The sequence below is a fragment of the Elephas maximus genome, chromosome 25 (assembly GCF_024166365.1).
Source record: "Elephas maximus indicus isolate mEleMax1 chromosome 25, mEleMax1 primary haplotype, whole genome shotgun sequence".
Lineage (NCBI taxonomy): Eukaryota > Metazoa > Chordata > Mammalia > Proboscidea > Elephantidae > Elephas > Elephas maximus.
Window position 1 is genome coordinate 42564991 of NC_064843.1, and position 25206 is coordinate 42590196.

Genomic DNA, 25206 nt, shown 5'->3' on the forward strand with positions numbered 1-25206 from the left:
TCACCCAGATCAAGATATACAACGTTTCCAGCACTCCTGAAGCCTCTGACATGTCCCCTCTCAATCAATATCCACTTCCGAGAGGTAACCATTATCCTGTTCTATCACCGTCGATTAACTATGCCTGTTTTTGCACTTCACATCTTCTGTGTCTGGCTTCTTTAGGTCAACTATGTCTTGTGAGATTCGTCCATGGGGTTACAGCAGTTCCATCTTTTTCATTAACACACAGTATTCCATCGTATAAATATGGTACAATTTATTTATCCATTCTACTATTGACGCACATTTAGACTATTTCCTGTTTTGAGCTACTATGAATAAAGTTGCTATGCAAATTCTTCTACATGTCTCCTGGAGGACATATTACAGATTCATTTCTGTTGAGAATATGTATACCTAGGAGTAGAAATGCTGGTTCAAAGTGTTTGTACCAATTTCTACTCCTGTGGGTAGTTCCTGAGAGCTGTAGTTATTTCACATCTTTGCCACTGCTTGGTAAGGTCAGATTTAAACATTTTAACCAATCTGGGGGGTGTGCAGTGGTATCTCATTGTGGTTGTAATTTGCATTTCCCAAATGATGTTTAAAACCTTTTCATATGCTTATTGCCCGTGTGGATATTCTCTTTTATAAAGTGCTTGTTCAAGTCTTTTGCCGATTAAAAAAAGGGAGTCATCTATCTTTTTCTGGTTTATTTATAGTTCTTTATGTATTTTAGATACAAGCCCTTTGTTGGGTCAATATATTACAATTTATCTTCTACTTTGTGGTTTGCCTTTTCATTCTCTTAGGTATCTTTTGATGAACAGATGTTTTTAATTTAAATGAAATTCGATGTATCAACCTTTTCCAATAAAGTTAGTTCTTTCTGTATTCAATTAAGAAAAAAAACCAAGAAAACCTTTGCCTATCCCAAGATCATGAAGATACTCTGTGTGCGTGTGAAAACTGCTATTTCACCACTCACATTTAGGTCTATGATCCATTTGAAATTGGTCTTTATGAATGATGTGAAATAGAGGTCAAGGCTCTTATCTCCATACAGATTTTTACTTGACTCACGATCGTTTATTGAAAAGGCTCTCCTTTCCCCACTGCCAATGCGGAAGCATGTGTTGTAAATCAGGTGAAGGTTCATTACGTGGGTCTGTTTCTAGGGTCTCTATTCTGTTCCCTTGGTCTATCTGCCGGTCCTGTGTCAATACCAGGCCTTCCACGTGGTTCACTCTGGTTCGAACCCCTGCCGAGAAGTTGCATTTCTAACAAGTTCCCAGGTGAGGCTCACACTGCTGGTTAGGAGCTAGTTCTTGGAACTGTTAGTAGAGCAGTGGTTCTCAAAATTTATTATACATACGAATCACCTGGGATCTTGTTAAAATGTAGATCCTGATTCAGTGTATCTGGGGTGGAAATGCAAATTCTCAGCAAGGGTTTGAACTGGAATGAAGCAGTTCAAAAAAAAAAAAAAAGCCCTGGTCAATACACGATCAGGAAATCCATGTTTATATACTATTATTAAATAAACTACAGACTCTGTCTGAATGTTGCCAGTTTTTCCATTAATATCCCTTTCCAATCCAGGATCCCGCCTTGCATTGAGTTGTTACGTCTCCTAAATCTTCCCTCATCTGTGACGGTTCCAGTCTTTCCCGTCCTCCAAGCCTTTGACATATTGACCGTGATCACGTAGCTAAGGTAGTGCAGCTCACTGGGTTTCTCCACTGTAAAGTTATTTCCTCTTTTGTAATTAAGAAATATTTTGGGAGAGATATGTAGAAATTACAAATATCCTGCTTTTTTCTCAAGCTTTTGCCCACTTAATTTAGCACCCATATTGCTTGCAACAATTATTATTACTATTGGTGTTTACCTAATGATGGTTTTCTATTTTCCTAATTCCCTGTACATTTGTTAATTGAAATTCTTATGTAAGGAAGACATGTCCCTTCTCCATTTACTTATTCAATTATTTATTTACACCAGTAGAGACACACAGATGCTTGTTTTAGTCTATGAGTTATAATTCAATATGATCATTACTTATTTCGTTGCTCAAAATTGACTTAGCTTGGTCCTTAGGAACTCCTTCAGGTTAACTTCTAAGTCCTTTCAACACAGCCCTATCCTTTTCCAAGCTTTTCTTTACTTACTGGCACCACAAGATGTTCCAGGCTCATCTTATATTTTCCCTGCCCCAGCCCCGAAACCAACCACTTCTTCCAAGGAGTGCTAGTTCTTTTTATTGGACAATCGCACTTAGAAACTGAGAGCTGGGTACTAGGTGAATAATCTATGCCCTGTTTTACTGTACTGTAGCTTTGTATCTGGTAGTATAAGTCCTCAACCTTTGTTCTTCTTAATGGCTGTCTTGGCTATTTTTGGTCCTCTGTATTTCCATATAAATTTCTTGAGCGTGTTAATTTACACACACACACACACACAGACACACAGACACACAACCTGTTGGGATTTTGACTGAGATTGCATGAAATTTATACATCAACTGAGAGAACTGACACTTTTGCAAGACTGACTTTTCTAACGCAAGACATAGTATATTCCTCTATTTAGATTTTCTTTAATTTCTCTCTGTCTTTCATTAGATTTATTCCTAGGTATTTGGTATCTTTTGATGCTACTGTAAAGATATTTAGATTTTTCATTTTCTAATTGTTTGTTGCTACTATATAGAAAAGAGCCCAATTTTTGCATATTGACCCTGTATCTAGTGACTTTGCTAAGTTCACTTATTAATTCTACATAGTTTAACTGTAGAATCATTCAGATTTTCTAAATGCACACAATCATGTCTGCAAATGACAGTTTAATATTTGACTTTGTAGTCTTTATATATTTTACATCTGTAGTCTTTCTTTTATTCTTTTATGTATTTATGTTTTTCTTTTTCTTGCACTGGCTATGACCTCCAGTTGGGAACCCTGGTGGCGTAGTGGTTAAATGCTATGGCTACTAGCCAGAAGGTCAGCAGTTCAAATCCACCAGGCACTCCTTGGAAACTCTACGGGCAGTTCTATTCTGTCCTATATAGTTGATATGAGTCGGAACCGACTCGAGAGCAACAGGTTTATGACCTCCAGTACAATGCTAAATAGAAGTTGTGATAATGTGAATACCTTTATCTCATTTCCAATCTCAGGAAGAAAGCTATCAATATGTCACTTTTTTTTAATTAATTCTTTTTTATTGTGCTTTAAGTGAAAGTTTACAATTCAAGTCAGTTTCTCATACAAAACTTTATACACACATTGTTATGTGACTCTAGCTGCTTGCTCCCCCTACAATATGACAGCACACTCCCTCCACCCTGTATTTCCCATGTCCATTCAACCAGCTCCTGTCCCCCTCTGCCTTCTCATCTCGCCTCCAGACAGGAGCTGCCCACATAGTCTCACGTGTCTACTTGTGCTAAGAAGCACACTCCTTACCAGTATCATTTTATGTCTTATACCCACCCAAAAACCCAGTGCCGTTGAGTCAGTTCTGACTCATAGTCCAGTCTAATCTTTGTCTGAAGAGTTGGCTTCAGAAATGGTTTTAGTCTGGGGCTAACACAGAGTCCGGGGACAATGACCTCTGGGGTCCCTCCAGTCTTAGTCAAACCATTAAGTCTGGTCTTTTTACTAGAATTTGAGGTCTGCATCCCACTTTTCATCTGCTCCATCTGGGATTCACTGTTGTGTTCCCTGTCAGGGCAGTCATTGGTGGTAGCTGGGTACCATCTAGTTCTTCCAGTCTCAATATGTCACTATTAAGTATGACGTTTTCTCTAGGTTCTTTGTAGCTACCCTTGATGAGATGAAGTCCTCTTCTTGGTTTATAGGTTTTTTAAAAATCATGACTAGGTATTAAATTTTATCAAATGCTTTTTTTATCATTTTTTTTCTCCTGTTTTACTACTAATGTGGCAAATTATACGATTGATTCTTGAATATTAAAGCTATCTTCAGTCCTGGAACAAACCACATTTGGTTGTGAAGTACTATCCTTTTTGTATATTCTTGGCTTTGGTTTACTCATATGTTGTTTACGAGAGAGGCTGGCCTATAATTTCCTTTTTTTTTTTTTTTTTAGATAATATTTTATTGTTTTCGGTGACAGTTTACACAGCAGATTTCGTTTCCATTCAACAATTTCTACACAAATTGTTCAGTACATTCAACAATTTCTACACAAATCGTAACACTGGTTACATTCTTCACAACGCAAGAACATTCTCATTATTTCCATTCTGGTTGTTCCACTTCCAGTAATCTGGCTTCCCTGCCCCTTACCGTCTCATCTTTGTTTTGAAGTAACTGTTGACCATTTGGTCTCATATAGATGATTTTTTTAAAGGAATGCAGTACTCACGGGTGATATTCTTTATTTTGTGAGCCACCTTTTATTTAGCCAAAAGGTGACCTTGGGAGATAGTTTCAGTTTATAATTGCCTTTCTTGTAACGTCCTCGTCAGGTTTTATTATCAAAATTACGTTTGCCTTATTACTATATGAGTTGAGAACTATTTCCCTTCTATTCTCTGGAAAAGTCATAGAAGAGTGGTATTATTTTTTCCCTTAAATGTTTGGAGGAATTCACTGGTAAGGTTATGCGGCTTGCAGTTTCTTTGTGGGAGTGTTTTAATAACACATTCAATTTCTTATTAGATATATATTTCTTCTTGTGTCAATTCTGATAAACTGTATTTTTTCTAGGAATCTGCCTAATGCATCTAAAATTTCAAATTTATTGGCATAAAGTTATTCATAATATCCTACTGTGATCTTTTAAATGTTTGTAGGATTTGTAGCAATGTTCTCTTTTGCATTTCTGATATTAGTAATTTATGTTTCCTCTTCTACCTTCCTGATCAGTCTTTCTGGGAATTCATCAATACTAGTAATCTTTCTAAAGAACCAGATTTTGGTTTCAATGATTTCTCTTTCTACATTTACCTTCTATTCTATGATTTATGTGCTTAGCTTTTTAATTTTCTTCCTGGTCAAATTCAGTAATCATGTAATTCAAATCATCTATATCCTTAGTGGTTTTTGTTTGCTTGTTTGCCTGTTTTACTGAGGGGAGTGTACAGTACATTTTCATATAAAGGAAAAGCTATGAACTTCATGAAAATGAGGTTTGATTTGTAACTTTGTTTTGCTCATTCGAATCTTTCAATTGGATCTGCATGTTTTCCCAAAACAGAATTTGTACTGCCCAATCACAGCACAGATCAATTTGTGCTCACCTTTTTCTTCCATCTGTGGCTCTAAATTCATTTCTTCTCGAAGTCCTCCCTTAAATTAGCTTCACCCTGCTGATTACTCCTTTACTCTGAGTCCCATCAGTTACACATTTTAGATTGTACTGTTTTATTTTGCATTTGCTACGTTCAGCTAGGCACTTAACACATGTCTTTTTATTATTTCTTCTAGGACTCGTACTAGTAAATACAGGTTGTGCCTTTTTGGGAGGAAGAAAATACAGGACGGGGAATAATATTTATTTATTTTTAAGTAGCTTGCTATCATTATTTAAAAGAAAAGTGAAGTAGGTACTGTCTTCATTAAAAAACTCTGGGCTCACAATTTAAAAAAAAGTTTAAAAATATTCTCAATATGCAAACCTATCTTTTGAGAGTGATTATGAAATTCTGGGAGCCCTGGTGGTGCAGTGGTTAAGTATTAGGCTACTAACCAAAAGGCTGGCAGTTCAAACCTACCAGCTGCTCCCTGGAAACCCGATGGGGCAGTTCTACTCTGTCCTGTGGGGTTGCTATGAGTCAGAATCCACTCAATGGTAATGGATTTTAATGGGTTCATAAAATTCTGGAATGGCTGTTTTGAAATGAAGCCTGATAAATACAAGTCAGTCACTGTTTTTTCTTTCCTTCATTATTTTTAAGGGTTAAGAGCATATGCACTAGGGTCAGACAGAACTGGGTTTGAGCCCCAGCTCTAACTAATTCTTACCTGTGTGATCGTAGGAAAGTTATTTAACTTCAGTAAAATAAAGACAATAAAACTACCTAGTTCAATTGCAGGTATAGTGCTTAGCACAGGATCTGGCAGGCACATAGTAAGTGCTTAATAAAAGCTGGTTGATAAAAAGGTAAATATCTAAGAGGACATAACAAATAATGCTAAACAGTGCTGGAGAAAATGATAAAACCATGTAGCTTATGGTCACTACGAATTTGTGGTCTCTATTATTATTTTTTTTTATTCTCAGTTAGTCTCTCCACATTGCTCTCTAACCATTCTACTTATTCACGCTCAGTATCCTAAGCTTCCACACAGTGGTTGTTTCAAACTCTTGTCACTCTCTTCAAGCTTTATACTACCATATCCTCCCCCATCATTTTCAACTATCAACTTTACTCCACAGAGAAAAAATCTTTTTTTTTTAAGTCAGGTATTGTTATGTGCTGTTGAGTCGATTTCGACTCGTACTGCCTATAGGACAGAGTAGAACTGCCCCACAGGGTTTCCAAGGAGCGGCTGGTGGATTTGAACTGCTGCCCTTTCGGTTAGCAGCCTGAGCTCTTAACCACTTTGCCACCAGGGCTCCTAAGTCAGGTATAAAGCTTTGATGCGTGTATCATTCTCTACATTACCCTTATCTCTGCTTTAGGAGAAGATATTCTCCTGCTTACGACTAATACCTCTTCATCTCTTAGATGTGTCTCTTCTTACCTCTTGAGTGACCTCCCTCCATGATTTATCCTTTCTCACAAATCCTCAACAACTGGCTCATCCTTTTTAATATAAATATCTTAAAAAACAAAAACAAAATACTTTTGTGATTCTGTAGCATCCCTCCCCCAGCCTGATTCTTTTCTCAGCCAAGATTCTTCAAAAAAGAGGTGATATTCCTTGTTGCCATTTCCTCACCTGCTGTCCCTCTCTACCCCAAGCTACTGAAACTTTTCTAACTAAGGTTGTGGATGCAAACCTAACTGTCAAATGTAACGGGAACTTTTCAACTCTTATTTGCTGGATCTTCCTGGGAGCAGCTGACGCAACTGACTCAACCCATTGAATCCCTATTTGTGGGGCACCTCTCTCATGATTTTCCTCCTTTTCCTTACCATCCCTTCCCAGTTTCTTTTATGGGCTCTTCTGAAATATCAATGCTTCCCTCAGGTTCTGTCCTGAATCCATTTTATCTTGCTCTAACATTGTCCCTAGGGGGCACTAAGGGCTTCAGTTACCACCTATTATTGCACAACCTCCGATTTCCAGACCAGGCTTCTTGTAAGTTTTAGACCCATATCTCCAATGGAACATCTAAACATCTTGTCTGTTACACTGGGAACTCAGTTTCCCCATGTGTGAAAATGAATCCCTCCTTCCACTCAGAACTTGCCAATGTATTTTCTATCACTGTGAAGGGATTGCTATCTGGGCAAACCCACTGCCTAGGCCAGAAGCCCAGGAAAGAGTCTAAACTCATCCCTTTCTTGCCCTTGATGTCTGGTCATCAATTTCTGTTCATTTTCACCACTCAAATATTTCTCACAATCAAAACATGCTCTCTCAGTCCATTGTCATTGTCTTGGTTCAAGATCTTATAATTAGGTAACTAATTAAAAAAAAAATACCTAACTTTTAGTTTTCATTTTATCTAAGTTATACATTTACATATTTAAAAATCATATATAGTTCTACAAGTTTAATAACAAAACCCAGCAGTCTGGCCTCTTCCCCAGAGAGAACCATTTTCTCCCTTTTTAATTCATTATTTTGCTATTCACTTCCACAGCTCTAAATAACTTGCTTGGGTTGCTACTTCTTGATTTTTCAGTTTGGACATATTTATTACTTGCTACTAGAAAAGCCATTCATTTATTCTCCCAAGAAACATTTATTGAGTGCCTGATACTGTGCCAGGTACTGTTCTGGGTGTTTGGGATACAGCAAAGAGAACAAACATCTATCTGGGGAGAGGGAACATTATATGATTTGTTATCATATTCAGCAGATTCTCGAGTAGTGTTGTGTAAAATTGTGGCTGGTGAAGGGTGCCTCGTTTAGACCTAGGCTGTATTCCTCCTATGGCTCTGACTTGTGTAGCCGTGACTGGAGTAGCTGGTGGCTGATGGAGCTGTTCTCTGCATGAAAACAGAAGAGCCTCCTGTAGGTTATGCTAAAAAATGGGATTGGGTAATGCTGGAGGAGCTGTATCCGTGGATCTCCAGAAACACTATAAATGACTTGTTAAATCCAAGCTTAACATTTGAAGGACTAAAGGTGGCAAATTACGATCATCAGAAAGGGAAAGCCCATGATTAAGTTTTCAAAATGTCAATGACTAGTAAATGAAGTTTACAAATGTCTGAACGTGACTGTCTTTTCTGATTAAACAAGATAATTTTTTTCCCTTTTTAAAAATTAAAAAAAAAAAACTTTACTGTGTTTTTGGTGAAAGTTTACACAGGAAATAAGGCTGTTACTTAACAATTTCTATATGTATTGTTAATGACATTGGTTACATTCTGCACAAAATATCAGCATTCTTGTTATTTCCATTTTAGTTGTTCTGTTTCCATTAATCTAGCCTCCCTGTCCCTCCCCTTGACTTCTCATCTTTGGCCTAGGGTAAATGTTTATCATTTGGTTTCATCTAGATGATTATTCTGGGGAGCACAGTATACATGGGTGATATTATTTATTTTATGGGCCAATCTAACCATGTAATTTTATTCTAGTATAGCAGGTCCCCCATCTCTTCACTTTGTTAGCCTGACTGATAAAATGAAGTACAAGGATAGTGTATGAAAATAATCGCTATCATTATTTTTCTCTTTGCTGTATTTGCTTAGTTATTAAAAGAAACACAATGGAGTTTCATAACTTATTTCTCAAAAAATTTACCCAGAATCACAACTGACATATTACCGTTTTTCTTAAAAAAAAAAAAAAAAAAGTTAAGAATTAATTCTTTGATATAGTAAAAAAAAACTAGATCATGAGTTATATATTTTAGGGTTAAATGTTTTATATATGTTAATCCTTAAGGTGCCCTGGTGGTGCAATGGTTAAACACTTGGCTGCTAGCTGAGAAACCAGCAGTTTGAACCCACTGGCCGCTCTGCTGAAGAAAGACATGGTGGCAGTCTGTTTCCATAAAGATTTACAGCCTAGGAAACTCTATGGGGCTTCTATTCTGTCATATAGGGTTGGCTATGAGTTGGAATTGACTTGATGGTACCCAATAACAACAATACCCCTTCCTTAAAGGACATTTTCTGTTATATATTGTCATTATTTTTGTACTGTTTTAAAAAACAGTTTGATTTAAAATGTTAAATTCACAAATTATAGAGTTAAACCACCACTTGTAGAGGAATTATCAAGAAATACATCAGGTCTGAAAAAAGGGATTTATTTTAATGCTTTGAGGTCCTATTTGGGCCATGGCTAATTCCCTATTTTTAAAACAAATGCTGAGTATTTACACACATTATTAAGCTATTATTAAAAAAATATTTTAAAAAATTGTATGTATTCAGCATTTTGGAGCTTGGGTGGTGTACGCGGTTTGTGATTGGCTGCTAATCTAAAGGTTGGCAGATCAAATCCACCCAGCCACTCTGTGGAAGAAAGTCCTAGCGGACTGCTTCTGTAAAGATTACAGCCGAGAAATCCATATGGAGAAGTTCTACCCTATAACACATGGAGTCGCTATGAGTAAGAGGCTGACTCAATGGCAGCTAACAACAACAACAACAACAAAGAAATGTAAGAAAAAGGAGAATTTCTAGAAATAAACAGATTTTTTAAAAGTTGCATGGGAATACTGTAGTTATATTGCCCTCAAGTTTTTCATTTATTTTTCTGAGCAAGATCTAAAAATCATAAGCAGCCAATATATTGATATGATACAAGGATTTTATAAAAACTTCAGAAAAGACCTTCTTTATGAGGAGTGTGAAAGCACTTGTCGGAAAATCAGAAATCATACACCAAATTTTTTTTGAATTTGACTAACAGTCAGTACTCATCCCCCCAAAAAGGACTTACTGCTGAAAAGTATGTGATGATGGTATTTACCTTAGCTGTAACCTTATCCTGTGGCAAACACTAAATGTTAGATGTATAGCTGTTTAATAAAATTCAGTTTTCTAGTCTTACACTCCATAAAGCTCTTTGAAAATACAGTTACAAAGATTTTATAGCCTCAGTTAAATTAGGTCCTATTTAAAAATGTAAAATAGGGGAAATGCTTGTTTAAACAATTATAAGTCAGTCAAACATGGGTCTTTACTGGCCAAATTCATTACCACGCCAAGTGACACGTTATCCTTCCTCGCCACCTGTACACGGCTGCGCAGCCTGTGCGGTGGTTAATGTTTTATGCAGATAATCAACTACCTGAACATCTGACAGTCTGACAACAAATTGACAGATCTGACAACAAATCTTGAAAGACCACAAGAAGCTTTTTAAAGGCATGGACCTTGTCTTCTAATCCCTAATGACTTTAGTTAAGAGTTTTGAAATTTCTGTGAAAGAAGATTAAATCTTGGGGAAAGATAATGAATGACATAGCCCATTTGGACCAGATGCTAATATGGTGCGAAAATAAGTGGGGACACTTTTTTCTTATAGAGTAAAATACTTCATCAGCAGATGGGACTGAAGATTGTATAAAGGTGTTTACTGACTGGTACTTGCAGAAGATTAAAATGCTGAGCCACCCTTCATTTTAGAAATTTCACTTATTATTGTACTTATAAAATTTTTTTTGAATCTGAGCGAAGAGAGTTGTGTGATTGCTTAAAATATTCTGAAGTGACAGAGAATGAAAACTGATTACCTAATCAAGTAGCAACAGAAGAGTAAACTAAGGATGAAGACGAATATAGCAGTGCCAAAAACCACAATATATATGTTGAGAGGCAGGTTCTGGAATCCGATGTTGGGCATCCTGAAGTTGTAATGAGGGAAATCCGAGCTCATGGATGAACTGTGGGGGAAGAAGAGCGGAAAAAAAAATCAGGTATAGAGATTATTATTTACATTTACAATACCTTATTATTTTTGCAAATGTACAGAGGTAAACGTTTTCTAAGGCTCTGCCCCATTTGAAACAAATAGGATAGGTGAAGTGTTAACAAGCTTGCCATTCATTCATCATTCCACAAATGGTTATGGAGCGCTTACTATGTACCTGGCACTATCCCAGGGACTGGAGGTGCTACATAAAAAGCTTTATAAGTTGCATTCATTCCCTAAAAGGCATTTTACTGAAATAATGCCAGTAATCAATAAACAAAAAAAATCCAACCTCAAAGAAGTGAAAAAAAAAAACAAGTCTTCAGAGTTTAACCTTTAACTTTCAACCTTTAAGGCAGCAATACTTATAAAGGTAAAAAATTGTAAATAACTTAGATACCTCACAAGGAGATAATTATTAGATAATTATGTACAGTTATACGGTATATTATGAAGCCATGAAAACTACGTTTCCAAAGAATTTGAATGTCAAGAAAAACATAAAGATATGTGGGAAAAATTAAGTTGGATATAAATTGTATATAAAGTATGACCCCAATTTTGTAAAAAGTTAAAAAAGTTGGTGTGTATGTGTGTGTATATATACACGTATGTACATATATATGTGTGTATATATATATACACACACACACATACGTATATATATATGCATGTGTGTATTTGTGTATATATGTGTGCATATATGATCCTAAGGAGTGCTGGTGGTGCAGTGGTTAAGAGCTTGGCTGTTAACAAAAAAGACTGGCAGTTCAAACCTACTAGCTGCTCTGTGGTAGAAAGATGTGGCAGTCTGCCTCTGTAAAGGTTACAGCCTTCGAAACGCTATGGGGCAGTTCTGCTCTGTCCCATAGGGTCGCTATGAATCGGAATTGACCTGATGGCAACGGGTATATGTATGATATGATCTATATGTACGCATACATATAGATCTATGTATGCGTACATATAGATCACACGCGTGTGTGTATGCATAGACATACAAAGAAAAAAGTCTGAAAAACAGCACATCAAAATGTTAACAGTCGCTTGTGTTTTACTAGTCATTTTGATTTTCTTTTAAATATTACTTTCACCAATAAAAATGATAATAAAAAAAGCAGCAGCAGCAGCTAACAGTTTTTAAATCCTCTTTACTAAATCAGGTGTAGTGGTTAAGTGCTACAGCTGCTAACCAAAGGGTCGGCAGTTCGAATCCGCCAGGCGCTCCTTGGAAACTCTATGGGGCAGTTCTACTCTGTCCTATAGGGTCGCTATGAGTTGGAATGGACTTGACGGCGCTGGGTTGGGTTATTAAATCAGAGCCTGTTCTAAGCATTTTACTGGCATTATTTTATTTAATCCTCACATCAAACTTCTACAATTTCCCCCCAATTGATACATAAGGAAACCCAAGCTTACAGAGATACCTGACTGGCCAAGTATGTATGGGAGCTGAGCTTCTACGGCTTCAAATCCAGCGTTCTCAGCCTATATGCTCTAACCCATTGCCAATGAGTGCGTGTTACAGAGTAGAACTGAGCTCCGTAGGGTTTCTGGCTGTAATCTTTACAGAAGCAGATCTCCAGGCCTTTCTTCTACAGCGCTCCTGTGGGGGTTTGATCGGCCAACCTTTTGATTAGCAGCCAAGTGCAAACCGTTTGTACTACCCAGGGACCTTCTATATGCTCTACTGCCTTTCTTACGCGTTACTTTTATAATCGGAAAGTAGTAAATGTTGTTTAAACTTAAAAATGGTTCCATCTAGGTTGGTTTGTTTGGTAATACTTAACTGATTACTACACAGTTAAAATTCCAAGAATGGAGGCTGTTTCCTTCTTTAAAAAAAAATACAAAAAACCAAGCCTGTTGCCATCGAGTTGATTCCAACTCATAGTGACCTTATAGGACAGAGTAGAATTGCCCCATAGAGTTTCCAAGAAGCGCCTGGTGGATTTGAATTGCTGACCTTTTGGTAAGCAGCGCTTAACCACTACGCCACATGATTGAGTGGAAGAAGAGATATATATGGCTCATCACAACTTCTTGCTAGAGAACTTTCCTTGTCTTTGTGATTTCTTACAAAATAAAGGGCTCCTATTAGGCCTGTTTCTCAAGACTGTAGACTGATAATGGAATTATAACTATGACCGCTGTCAAAATCAAAACTAAACTAACCCAAAAAGCCACCAAATAAACAAAATGACACTTCTGCTTTTATTTATGCATGGTAAATTAAAAATATGCTCATAGATCTTTAAAGTCCTTGCTGACTCCTGCAGGAGTATATTTATACAGTAAACACCACTGAGATGCTGATTTTGCTATATCTGAAACCTAAGTCGTCTTATTACTTTAATTTCCAGCCTCTAATAACTTATACCAGGAAGTTAATAGCTGCATAGAACAGCTTCATCCCATGGAGACTCCGCTCAAAATTTAATTACTTTTGAGCTTTCAGCCATTTTCTGGGTTGGTTCAATTAGAGCAAGTTCTTTTACTCAAATATTTAATTTCCTTTTTTCTACCCTCAGATCTTCCTTAGGAAGAGAGAGAAGGATACAGTTTAAGGAGTACTTTACCGAATATACCTAGAGCATATGCTGCAAAGTGATGAGAAAATTACGGCTGCACAAAACTTAGCTCTTCACTTGCACATGGCTTGGACAGGGCCTCACTTGGTGACACCTGCTATAGTCAAGACTTAAATAACTATCCTTCAATCCTTCAGAAATATCCCCCACCAGACAAACTGGGCTTGGCAAAATACTTCTCCTCTTAGGAAATAAGAGTTGAACATCTGCAAAAACTGACAGAACTGAAAGGAGAAATAAGCAAATCCACAATTATACTTGGAAACTTCAACACCCCATCTCAATACTTGATAGAATTACTAGATAGAAAACTAGCAAGAATAAAGAAAAACTCAACAAGACAGACCATATCCTGGGTCCCAAAACAAACTTTTAAAAACTGAAATCATACAGAGTGTGTTCTCCACACACACAGTGGAATAAAACTAGAAGCCGTTAACAGAAAAATCTCCAAACACTTGGAAACTAAATAACACACTTCTAAAGAATCCATGGGTCAAAAAGGAGGTCTCAAGGGAAACCAAAGAAAACAAAAAACATTGAATTAATTCAAACTGAAAATACAACATATCAAAATTTGTGGGACACAGTTACAGCAGTGTTGAGAGGGAAATCCATAGCATTAAATGTACACATACGTTAGAAAAGTCTCAATAATCTAAGTTCCTACTTCAAGAATCTAGAAAAAGAACAAAACAAACTCAAGTAGAAGGAAGGAAATAATGAAGATAAGAGCAAAAAACAATGAAACTGAAAACAGGAAACCAATAGAGAAAATTAGTGAAATAAAAAGCTGAGTTAGTTTTTTGAAAAGATCATTAAGGCTGACAAATGTCTAGCAAGACTGACAAAGATAAAAAGAGAGAAGGTACACATTACTGATTTTAGGAATTAAACACGAGATATCACTAGAGACCCTGTAGGCATCAAAAGGACAGTAAGAGTACATACACATATACACACATACATTTAACAACAAATAAAAGACCAATTCCTCAAAAAACACAAATAACACAACTCGCCCTATATGAAACATAATTTGAATATCTCTGTAACTATTAAGGAAAATGAATTCGTAATTAAAAAATTCCCAAGACAGAAGGCTCCAGGCCCAGGTGATTTCACCATTCTACCAAATTTTAAAGAATTAATACCAATTCTAGACAATTTCTTGCAGAAAACAGAAGATGAAGGAGTACTTCCCAATTCATTTTTGAAGCCACTATTACCCTGGTATCAAAACCAGATAAAGACAGTGTCTCATGAATATAGACACAAAAACACTTAACAAAATATTAAAAAATAGAATGCAGCAATATATAAAAAGAATTACACACATGACCAAGTGAGATTTATTCCAAGTATGCAAGATGTTTCAACATTTAAACGTCAATCAGTGTAATGGGAAAAAAACCTGGTGATACTCTCCTGTAAAGATTATAGCCTAGAAAACCCTATGCGGCAGTTCTACTCTGCCACAAGGTTGCTATGAGTTGGAAATCGACTCGAAGGCACCCAACAACAACAACATAATGGCACATAACCATTTGCAATTATTGTGTATTATGTTATTTTTGCAGTGCTTGCTCTGCTTTTTTAAACATTCTTTTGCTATTTAGGAAGGCTTGTATTTTTATTCTAATGGTACCTTTATGTTAATATATTTTTTTTTTACAGTGCCCTTAATTCCTTTTTTTCTTACTTTTTACAATCTGTCAGTTTTTTAAACAGTCTCCTTTGATTCCCACCTATTAACTTTACAATAGTCAATGATTTTATTCTACTTTCTTCCTTTTCCTCCCTTCTCCTTCTAGTTTTGAGCGTATTCTACTTTGTCAGAACGTATGGTATTTGTATATTCTTCAATCCATGTCCTCAAACTTCTTTTAGTTTTACTCCTACAACTGAATATATAAAATGCTCACTGTCAGTTCTTTTGCAATACTTTCTTTTAGTTGGGTGAATCTCATTCTGTAGTAGATTCTTTAGGAAGAGCACATGTCTATAGCAGTCCCTGAGTTCTGCCACATTCAAAACTGTGTCTGATGGCCTTGTAACTTGAAGGGCAAGTTGTATATACACACCCTTGGTTTACATTTTCTCCTTTAAGGTTCTTGAAAATGCTGCTCCAGTGCTGCCTTGCTTTATTTGTTATTGTTCTTCAGAAATCTGACGCTAGTCTAATTCCCTTGCCTTTGTAAGAAATATTTACCTTTCTGCCTGGATGCCTTGCGTTTTTTTTCTTTAAACAGTTTTACAAGGATATGTGTCACAGTTGATCATTCTGGGTCAATTTTCCCAAATACCTGGTGGGCTCTTTCAATGTGTTTGTAGCTTCAGGTCTTTCATTTCTGGGATGTTTTCTTAGATTATGGTTTATAGTTTTAATATCAGTTCTGTTCCAATGTTTTGATTTTCTTCCTTAGGGCCAACGATAATAATGAATGTTCGACCTCCTTGACTGTCATACACTTCAACCAATTTCTCTCTGGCCCTTTTGTTTCTTTCTTGATCTCATTTTCCTTCTCTTGATTGTTTTCCTGCTTTTCTTTAATGTCCTTTATTTAAAGTTTTCATTTAAGTCTGTTCTCCCTTGTGTGCTTTTAATTTAGTCTTCATTTCTTAAACAATTTTATCTTTTCATTTCTTTCCTGAGTTGAATCAACTCATATTTAATTTCTTTCTCTTTTTTTTGTCTCTTAGTTTTTGTATTTCTGATTTTTTTTTTTTTAATGTCCTCAAATTCTTATTTGAGGATATTTAACACACTTTGGAGTGTTGTGTTACAGTTTTTCTTTGACTTCAAGGTTGGTTTTTAGACAGATTTTTCATTAGTAGGAAAACTTGCATTTGCATTTTCTGACTTTTTGCAGTACTTTTTTTTATGTATACACGTAGACTTTTTTTGATTTCTATTCATTTTGTAGACAGAGTTCCTAGTTTAAGAGTGCCTCTCCTCTCAGTCTGCTTTCTTCTACGCAGTTTCTTTTATGAATTTGTATTGGTGGGGAGGGAATGGGGGTGAGGAAGGGTTAGCGTGTCTTGTTTTTCTTTGGTTTCTACAGGGTCCTTAATTTTCCCCTCATATAACCGTTTTTTCCTTCCCTGCCTCGTATCCAAGGTGTACCACCTCTTGTCTATATTCCTAATTCCCCCCAGAAGCACTGTTTCTCAGAGACTAATGCTTCCAGTCTACCATGTGGCCAGGGCTATAAACTGCCAAGTCCTAATCTGTGCTCAGTATTTTTGCATTTATTTTTTCACTCTTTCTGAGGGTGAAATTTTTTTTTTTTATTTTAGATGAAGTTTTACAGAGCAAATCAGTTTCTCATTAAACAATTAATATACATACTGTTTTGTGACATTGGTTGTCACCCCCATGACATGTCAACCAACACTCTCCCCTTCTCAATCTTCGGTTCCCCATTATCAGCTTTCCTGTCCCCTCCTGCCTTCTCATCCTTGCCCCTGGGCTGGTGTGCCCATTTAGTCTCGTTTTGTTTTATGGACCTATCTAATCTTTGGCTGAAGGGTGAACCTCAGGAGTGACTTCAGTGCTGAGTTAGAAGGGTGTTTGGGGGCCATACTCTAGGAGTTTCTCCAGTCTCTGTCAGACAAGTAATCTGTTTTTTTTTGTGTGTGTGTGTGTGAGTTCGAATTTTGTTCTACATTTTCCTCCATCTCTGTCTGGGATCCTCTACTGTGATCCCTGTCACAGCAGTCAGTGGTGGTAGCCAGGCACCATCTGGTTGTGTTGGACTCAGTCTGGTGGAAGCTGTGGTGCTTGTGGTCCATTAGTCCTTTGGACTAATCTTTCCCTAGTGTGTTTAGTTTTCTTCATTCTCCCTTGCTCCAGACAGGGTGAGACCAGTGGAGCATCTTAGATGACTGCTGGCAAGCTTTTAAGACCTCAGACACTACTTACCAAAGTAGGATGTAGGACATTTTCTTTATAATCTGGGGGTGAATTTTGTCTATGCTTCCACTAAGTCCCCTGTGCCTGTCTGCTCTTTTTCACAGAGTCTTTTAAGCCTCCCCTCCCCTCCACAGGCGGAGGGTGGGCAGTGGGATTTCTTTTAGAATTTGTTCATTTTTTCTTTCATTTACAAGTAATTTGATGGTTGCTGTGGTATTTCTTTCCTAGTAACGCTAATGTTGGAGACATGGATCCTGTATGGTTTTATTTATTCTCATTTATTTTACAGCTCTTTTGGGAGGGTTAGGGGAAATTTGGAGTCAGGCTACCTCTACTGTTCTCCAAACTTGGGAAGGTCCAACAATCCCTATTTTCAGACAACTATGACAACACTATAATTTTATACTTGAAAAGCTCAAGGGAGTCAGCTGAAAAACTGCTACACATTGTAAGAAAATTCAGTTATGTAGTGGGGTATAAAATTAATATACAGAAATCCATAATTTTCTTACATACAAACAGCTTGGAGGATATGATGGAGAGCCCCATATACAACAGGCTCAAGAACCGCCAACACAAAAACAAAAAATAAATGCCTAGAAATAACAAGAATTTTACAAAACCTATACACCAAAAAAACCCCGTTGAGTCAATTCCAACTCATAGCGACCCTATAGGACAGAGTAGAACTGCCCCATAGAGTTTCCAAGGAGCACCTGGCCAATTCGAACTGCCGACCCTTTGGTTAGCAGCCACAATACTTAACTATTACGCCACCAGGGTTCCCAAAAACCTATATAAGAAACATTTAAAAATAACCCTCAAGGATATAGAGTGGAATGAATGGAAATATGCATCATGCTCATAGATGGGAAGACTTAACATTATGAAGCTGTAAAATTTATAATTTAGTAAGAATTGACATAATCCAGTAAAAAGTTTTTTTTTTCTAGAACTAGAGACACATATTTCAAAGTTCAAATGGAAATTAGATAATGATAGCTAGATAAACTGATAAACAACAAAATTATAAACAGATACCATTACTTTAACATACTGAATCGGTAACATTCACACTGTGCTGGTGAAGGTATAAAAAACAGGCACTTTCATACACTACTGGTTGCAGTACAAATTTCTACACCACCTATAACCAAAAAAACAAACAAACAAACAAACAAAAAAACCCTGAAACCATTGCTATCAAGTCAATTCCGACTCATAGTGATGCTATAGGACAGAGTAGAACTGCCCTATGGGGTTTGCTGGTGGATTCGAACCGCTGACCTTTTGGTTAGCAGCCTTAGCTCTTAACTACTACACCACCAGGATTTCCACTCATGGAGGGCAATATAATCTCTCTCAGAATGCTTGTATCATTAGACCAAGAATTCTACATGTAAAATTACATAAGTACAAGGTTATTTACTGAAGCATTGTTTGTAATAGCAAAATACCAGCAGCCCAAATTTCAACAAGAGGGGATTGGTTAAATAATGTTATATTCATATAGCAGAGTATCAGGCAGTTGTAAAATGAAATGAAGATGTTCTCTGTGTACTTACATGGCAAGGTCTCAAAGCTATACTGCTCAGTGTAAAACAGCAAGGTCCAAAGTACTTAGCTTTAAAAACAATGGGAAAAATAGAAGGCGTTTGTATTGCTTGTGTATGCTGAAAGAGACCCAGCACAGACACATAAGAAACATGACCGTGACTGTCCATGCAGAAGAACAAATGGGGTAGGTGGGAAATAGGGAGATGGGGGAGAAGGACGTTTCACTGTGTAGCTTTTTATACTTTCTGGCTCCCCCCCCTTACCATGTTAATATATTAACTTTTTAAAAATATCATATTAAAAACAAAAGTTAAATTATGAGACTAAAAAAAATCAATGTAATCCACCATAACTGGCTAAAGAAGAAAAATCACATGATCATATCAATTGATGCAAAAAAAAAAAGCATTTGACAAAATTCAATGTCTATTCATGATATAAACTCAGAAAAATAGGAATAGAGAGAAACTTCCTCAGCATGATAAAAAGTATCTACAAAAAAACCCTACAGCTAACATTCTTAACGGTGACTGAATACTTCAGACAACAAGGCAGGATGTTTGCTGCCACCACTCTCATTCAATGTAATGCTGGAAGTTCTAGCTAGTGTGAAATAAAAGGCATACAGATCAGAAGGAAGAAATCAAACTGCCCTTACTTACTGACAACATGACCATCTGACCATCTACATTAAAAAAAAAAAAGAACACAAGAAATCTACCAAATAACTCCTAGAACTAATAAGTGGGCTCAGCAAGGTTGCAGGATACAAGATACAGATGTAAAAATCAACCGTATTTCTATTAACTAGCATGGACTCTTACTCCTGTGTGTGTCTGTCTCTCTCTCCTTGTCTGTCTTCCCTTTTTATAAGACACTACTCAGAAGGGATTTTTACTCAGAAGGGATTAGGTTTAGGACACACCCTACTCCAGTATGCCCTCATTAATATAACAAAAAGAACCCTTTTACAGGTAGTTCAGCTTACAATATATTCGAGTTGCAACGAATCCCACTTACGACTGTCTGTTTTTTTCGGTACATCTTATCATTAGTAATATGTACCACATACAATGTTGCAGAGTGTAATTTATTGATGTTCTCATTCTCATGCCAACCCCCAAAGACAAATGAAGATTGGATTTATAAAGATACTCATAATAAAAGGCAATAATAATGAAAAAAAAAAAAAAGTATTCAACTTACATCAGAACCGACTATATTTCCAAACAGGGTCACAATCACAGATACGAGGTCAAGATTTCAACATAAGTTTTAGGGAGACACAATTGCATTAACACTTATATTCATATAAAAACCTGTACACAAATGTTCATGGCAGCTAATAGTCCAAAACTGGAAACAACCCTTATGTCTTCAGTGGGTGAATGGTATATCCACACTACGCACTACTACTTAGCAATAAAAAGGAATGAATTATTGATATACGGAACAACCTGGAAGACTCTCCAGAGAACTACACTGGGTGAAAAAACCCAATCCCAAAAAGTTACATACTGTATGATTATACTTATACAGAAACATTCTTCAAATGACAAAATTAGTAACAAGAACACATTAATGGTTGCTAGGGGTTATGGCGCTGCAGTGGTTAAGTGCTTGGCTGCTAACCAAGAGGTCCAGGGTTTGAATCTACCAGCTGCTCCACAGGATAAAGATGTGACACTTGGCTTCTGTAAAGATTTATAGCTTTGGAAACCCTATGGGGCAGTTTGACTCTGCCCTTATAGGGTTGCTGCGAGTTGGAATTGACTTGATGGCAACAGGTTGGGTTTTTTAGGGGTTACAGAGGGGATGGGGTAGGAGGGAAATGAGTATGATTACAAAAGGGAGCATGAGGGGACCCCTGTAGTGATAGAAGTGCTCTGTATCTTGACTGTATCAATGGCAATATCCTTGTTGTGATACTGTAATACAGTTTTACAAGATGTCACCATTAGAAGAAATTGCTCTGTATTAGTCTTACAACTGCACGTGACTCTATAATTATCTCAAAAAAAAAAAAAAAGAAAGAAAAAGACAGTGAAGCAACATCTATTGCTGCCTGAACTAAAAAACAAAGACCAAACCAGTTGCCACTGAGTCGACTCTGATTTGTGGCAAACCCATGCGTCCATGGGGTTTTCAAGGATATGACCTTCCGTAAGTAAATCCCCAGGCCTTTCTTTCCAATAGCTGTCGGAGTGAAAAGAACTGTGATGCTGTAAGTCTGGCATCCAGTCAAAAGATCCTTCATCTGAATAGGTTAAAAAAAAAAAAAGGTATTTTTGGACATGTCTTTCTCTCTTTCTCTCTAGACAGATAATCATTCCACTAATTAAAATTCCCACACTAATTCAGACTAAGGCTTCAGATTATCTCATAAAAGCACAGAAGATGGGGATGGGGAGAAGGAAGCAAGTTAAATCATGCCAGTAGTTTCATTTTGAAAGGCTGTTCTATTTAATTCAGAAATTTGTTAGAAAAATATAACTTCGAATGCATATGTTACAATGTAGGAATGTGTAACGTTCATCACTAGCAGGAGGGAAAAGAAACAGAGAAACCTGGATCATTTCAGCAAAATCTAGAAATTAAAAGAAAAAAGGGACATCATAAGAAAGCAAATCAAAGAAATACAAACAAAAGTGGTAGGATGAGATAAAAAAATTAATTATGAGAAAAATGACCCGCGGCTCTCGGGGAGAAAGATGTGGCACTCTGCTTCCAGAGATTTACAGCCTTGAAAACCCTATGGGGTAGCTATGAGTCGGAATCAACTCGGCAGCAGTGGGTTTTATTAATAGAAATACTAAGACTACATAAAGGCTATATCCAGCTATACGCTGTTTATAAGAAAATCCTTAAAATGATTCTAAAAAGATTTAAATGGGGGCAGGGATAAGAAAAAGTACAAAAATACAGCAGGCAAATATTATCAGAGAGAAAACTAGAGTGCCAATTTAAAACAAAGTAGAATGAAGGCCAAAAAAAGTTATATGGAATAATGATATTTTACAGTGATAAAATAATCTTCAGAGAAGATATAGCAGACACAAATATTTACTTAACAGAATATCAAAATAGAGGAGCAAATGTTATTAGAAACATAGTTAAGAATTTGGTAAAAAACATAATCATGGTGGGCATCTATCATTACCTCTCAGGATTTAAAGACCAGTAGTCAAAGAGAGAGGAGCCCTGGTGGCACAGTGGTTAAGTTACGGCTGCCAACCAAAAGGCTGGCAGTTCAAATCTACCAGCTGCTCCTTGGAAACCCTATGAGACAGTTCTACTCTGTCCTATAGGGTCGCTATGAGACGGAATCGACTCGACAGCAATGGGAGTTAAAGAGAAGAGCCCTGGTGGTGCACTGGTTAAGTGCTATGGCTGCTAACCAAAAGGTTGCAAACCCTATAGGGCAGAGTTCTACTGTGTCCTACAGGGTCGCTATGACAGAATAGACCCGACTGCAATGGGTTTGGTTTAGTCAAAGAGAGAAGACAGAGCATAGGATAGAAACAATACTATTAGTAAATAAATATACATTCAGAGCTTTGTATCTAACAGAGAAAACACATTCTTTTCAAATAAACCAAAAGCCTCTATATTTAGACAAACTGTTTATTATGGCATCAAAAAGCATTCCAAAGAATAGAAATCTTGGAGGCCACATTCTGTGCCCATAATGCAATAAATTAACTCAACAATAAAAAGATTTTTTAAAAATTTAGAAATTAAAAAAACAATCTTGAAAGTGACCTGGGTCTAAGAAGTAATCCAAACAAATCATACACAATTTAGAAATGGGTCACACTGGGAGAAAAAACCTTGTGCTGAGAAAAAAACTCACAACCTTTAATACTTGTATTATCAACCTAAAAAGGAATAATGAAAAGAATTCAACTTTATAAATAAGAAAAAGAATAAATCAAATAAAATAAATCAGAAGAGGGCATTAATAAAAGTCAAAACAAAAATCAATGAATTAAAATAAAAAAACAAACAAAAAATCCAGAATGGAAGTGAAATCAACCAAACAAAATATTAAGAATGTGAAAGAACTGAAAATTATTGCTATCGAGAGATTAAACAAACAAAAAAAATTCTTAAGAAAAATAAAATATTAACTTTAAAATCTAGATTAAATGGATAATTTTTATAGGAATATAAGTAACTACAACTGGCTCAAGAAGAAAACCTGAAAATGTAGAAATCTGCCTTCACAAAAAGGCCTCAAGCCCTGATGGCAAAAGCTCTAACCTTGCCCAGATAATTCCTCTGCTACGGACACTGATCCAGAGCACTGGAAAAACCACGGAAAGAAGCCCAACTCATTTAAGGCGGGACGCATAATCCTGAAGCCAAAACCAAAACTGTATATACAGTGGAGTTCACAGACTGCAGGCCTATGGGCTGAATCTGGCCTGCAAATGTGTTTTAAAAATTGAGATAAATATTTAAATTAAGGAGATGGAACATTAAATATGCAATTTCTAGCTTTACATGGAAAAAGGCCAGAGGATCTGATAGCTCCGTGCTTCATTCCTGCAGCAATTGCTTGGAGCTGAGTGGCCTTGGTATCCCAAGGCTACCATGTTGTTGTACAACCAGGGTTGGGGGAGATTCTTTCAGGCTACAGTGTGAGTGCGGCTGCTGGGCCTGGGTCAGCCGGACCCCCAAACCCATTGCTGTTCGATTCACACTCACAGCGACAATTTCTACCATGCCCTATCACTCTTCTGCAGCCTAACCTTGAATCAGGAAACCCTGGTGGCGTAGTGGTTAAGTGCTACAGCTGCTAACCAAAAGGTTGGCAGTTCAAATCCGCCAGGTGCTCTTTGGAAACTCTATAGGGCAGTTCTACTCTGTCCTACAGGGTTGCTATGAGTCAGAATCGACTCCGTGCACTGGGTTTAACCTTGAATCAAATGTTGGCTGCCACTGGGTGCTGTGCTTATGCTGTGATTTTCCTCGGAGTAGATAAATAATTACACTTCTATCAAACAATGACAACGACAACGACAAAATAAAAGAAACTGAGGGCTACATGGTTTTGTCTTCTACCCAATGTACTTAACTCATTCAATTTCTTGCTGGCCCCTGTTGGCACTGAGTTTGTGTCCTTGCTTTACGGTTTCTACCTTTGCTTTCCCCACACCAGATTCCAGAAATATCCACTTACGGTCCTATTAATACTTTCATGGTCTTGCTTCTTAAATTTAAATGTTTAATTCATTTGAATTTATGGCATGGAAAAAAGACCTAAAATTGTTTTTCCAAATGGTTAGTCATCTGTTTCAATAGCATTTATGAAACTGTCTTAAATGCTACCTTTTTTATAGTCACTTCTTACTCATACTTGGGTATGTTTCTAGCTTCTGCAGTCTGTTCCCTTTTCCTGTCTATTAAGTTCTGCATTAGTATCTCAATGTTTTGTTTCAATAATTTTAGCATACCTATAATTCATACATGGTAGGGCAATATTTCCATCATTACCCTTCTTTTTAAAAAATATTTTCAAGGCTTTTTCTTATGCAATCTTTTTTTGGATAAACAAACTAAAAAAAAAAATCCTTTTGGGAAGATGAACGGAAGTATATTAAACTTATAGCTCATTATTTATAAGGAGAATGGGTCTTTCTATCTGGGCATATGATACAGTTCTTCATTTATTCTAGTCTTATTTTATGCCTTTCAGTAGCTTTGTATAGCTTTACTCATACAGGCTTTGTACTTTTCTTCAGTTTATTCCCAGTTATTATGTCTATTTTTGTTGCTATTATGAATGAGATCTTTTTTCCATTATATTTTCTAAACTGGTTATTCCTGGCATGGAAAAAACTACTGCTTTTTGTATATTTATTTTGCAGCCTAATTTGGAAAAAAATTTAGGGCAGGTGCAACTCATTGCCTGTCATAGAAATAAATCTTAATAAACCACCCACAGAGCACCCAGTGCTTAGAAGTGAGCACTCCAAGAAAAACTAGCTGCAAAATATACACCAAGGTAACCAAATAAAGGAACTTTCTTAGGGGCTTTTTATTTACATAGCACCTAAAATAATTATTAAAAAAATTCATCACCAAATCTAATGTTTGTTTCAGACTAGCTGATCTTCAGTTCATTTTTCTGATT

The 25206-nt window shown here is 36.6% G+C and overlaps 1 protein-coding gene across 4 annotated transcripts in view; it reads right to left on the minus strand.

Annotated features, from left to right (window-relative positions):
- RNF24 (ring finger protein 24) overlaps positions 1 to 25206 on the minus strand; it is an 88595-nt gene that overhangs the window by 16947 nt on the left and 46442 nt on the right. For 3 of the 4 annotated variants that reach the window (XM_049869913.1, XM_049869914.1, XM_049869915.1), the window contains exon 2: positions 10825 to 10974. In XM_049869913.1, the coding sequence (XP_049725870.1) occupies positions 10825 to 10967 (143 nt within the window). In that variant the 5' untranslated portion in view covers positions 10968 to 10974. Of the gene's footprint in view, positions 1 to 10824; positions 10975 to 19075; positions 21968 to 25206 lie in introns of those variants that run through there. The other variant, XM_049869912.1, reaches the window with a different exon arrangement.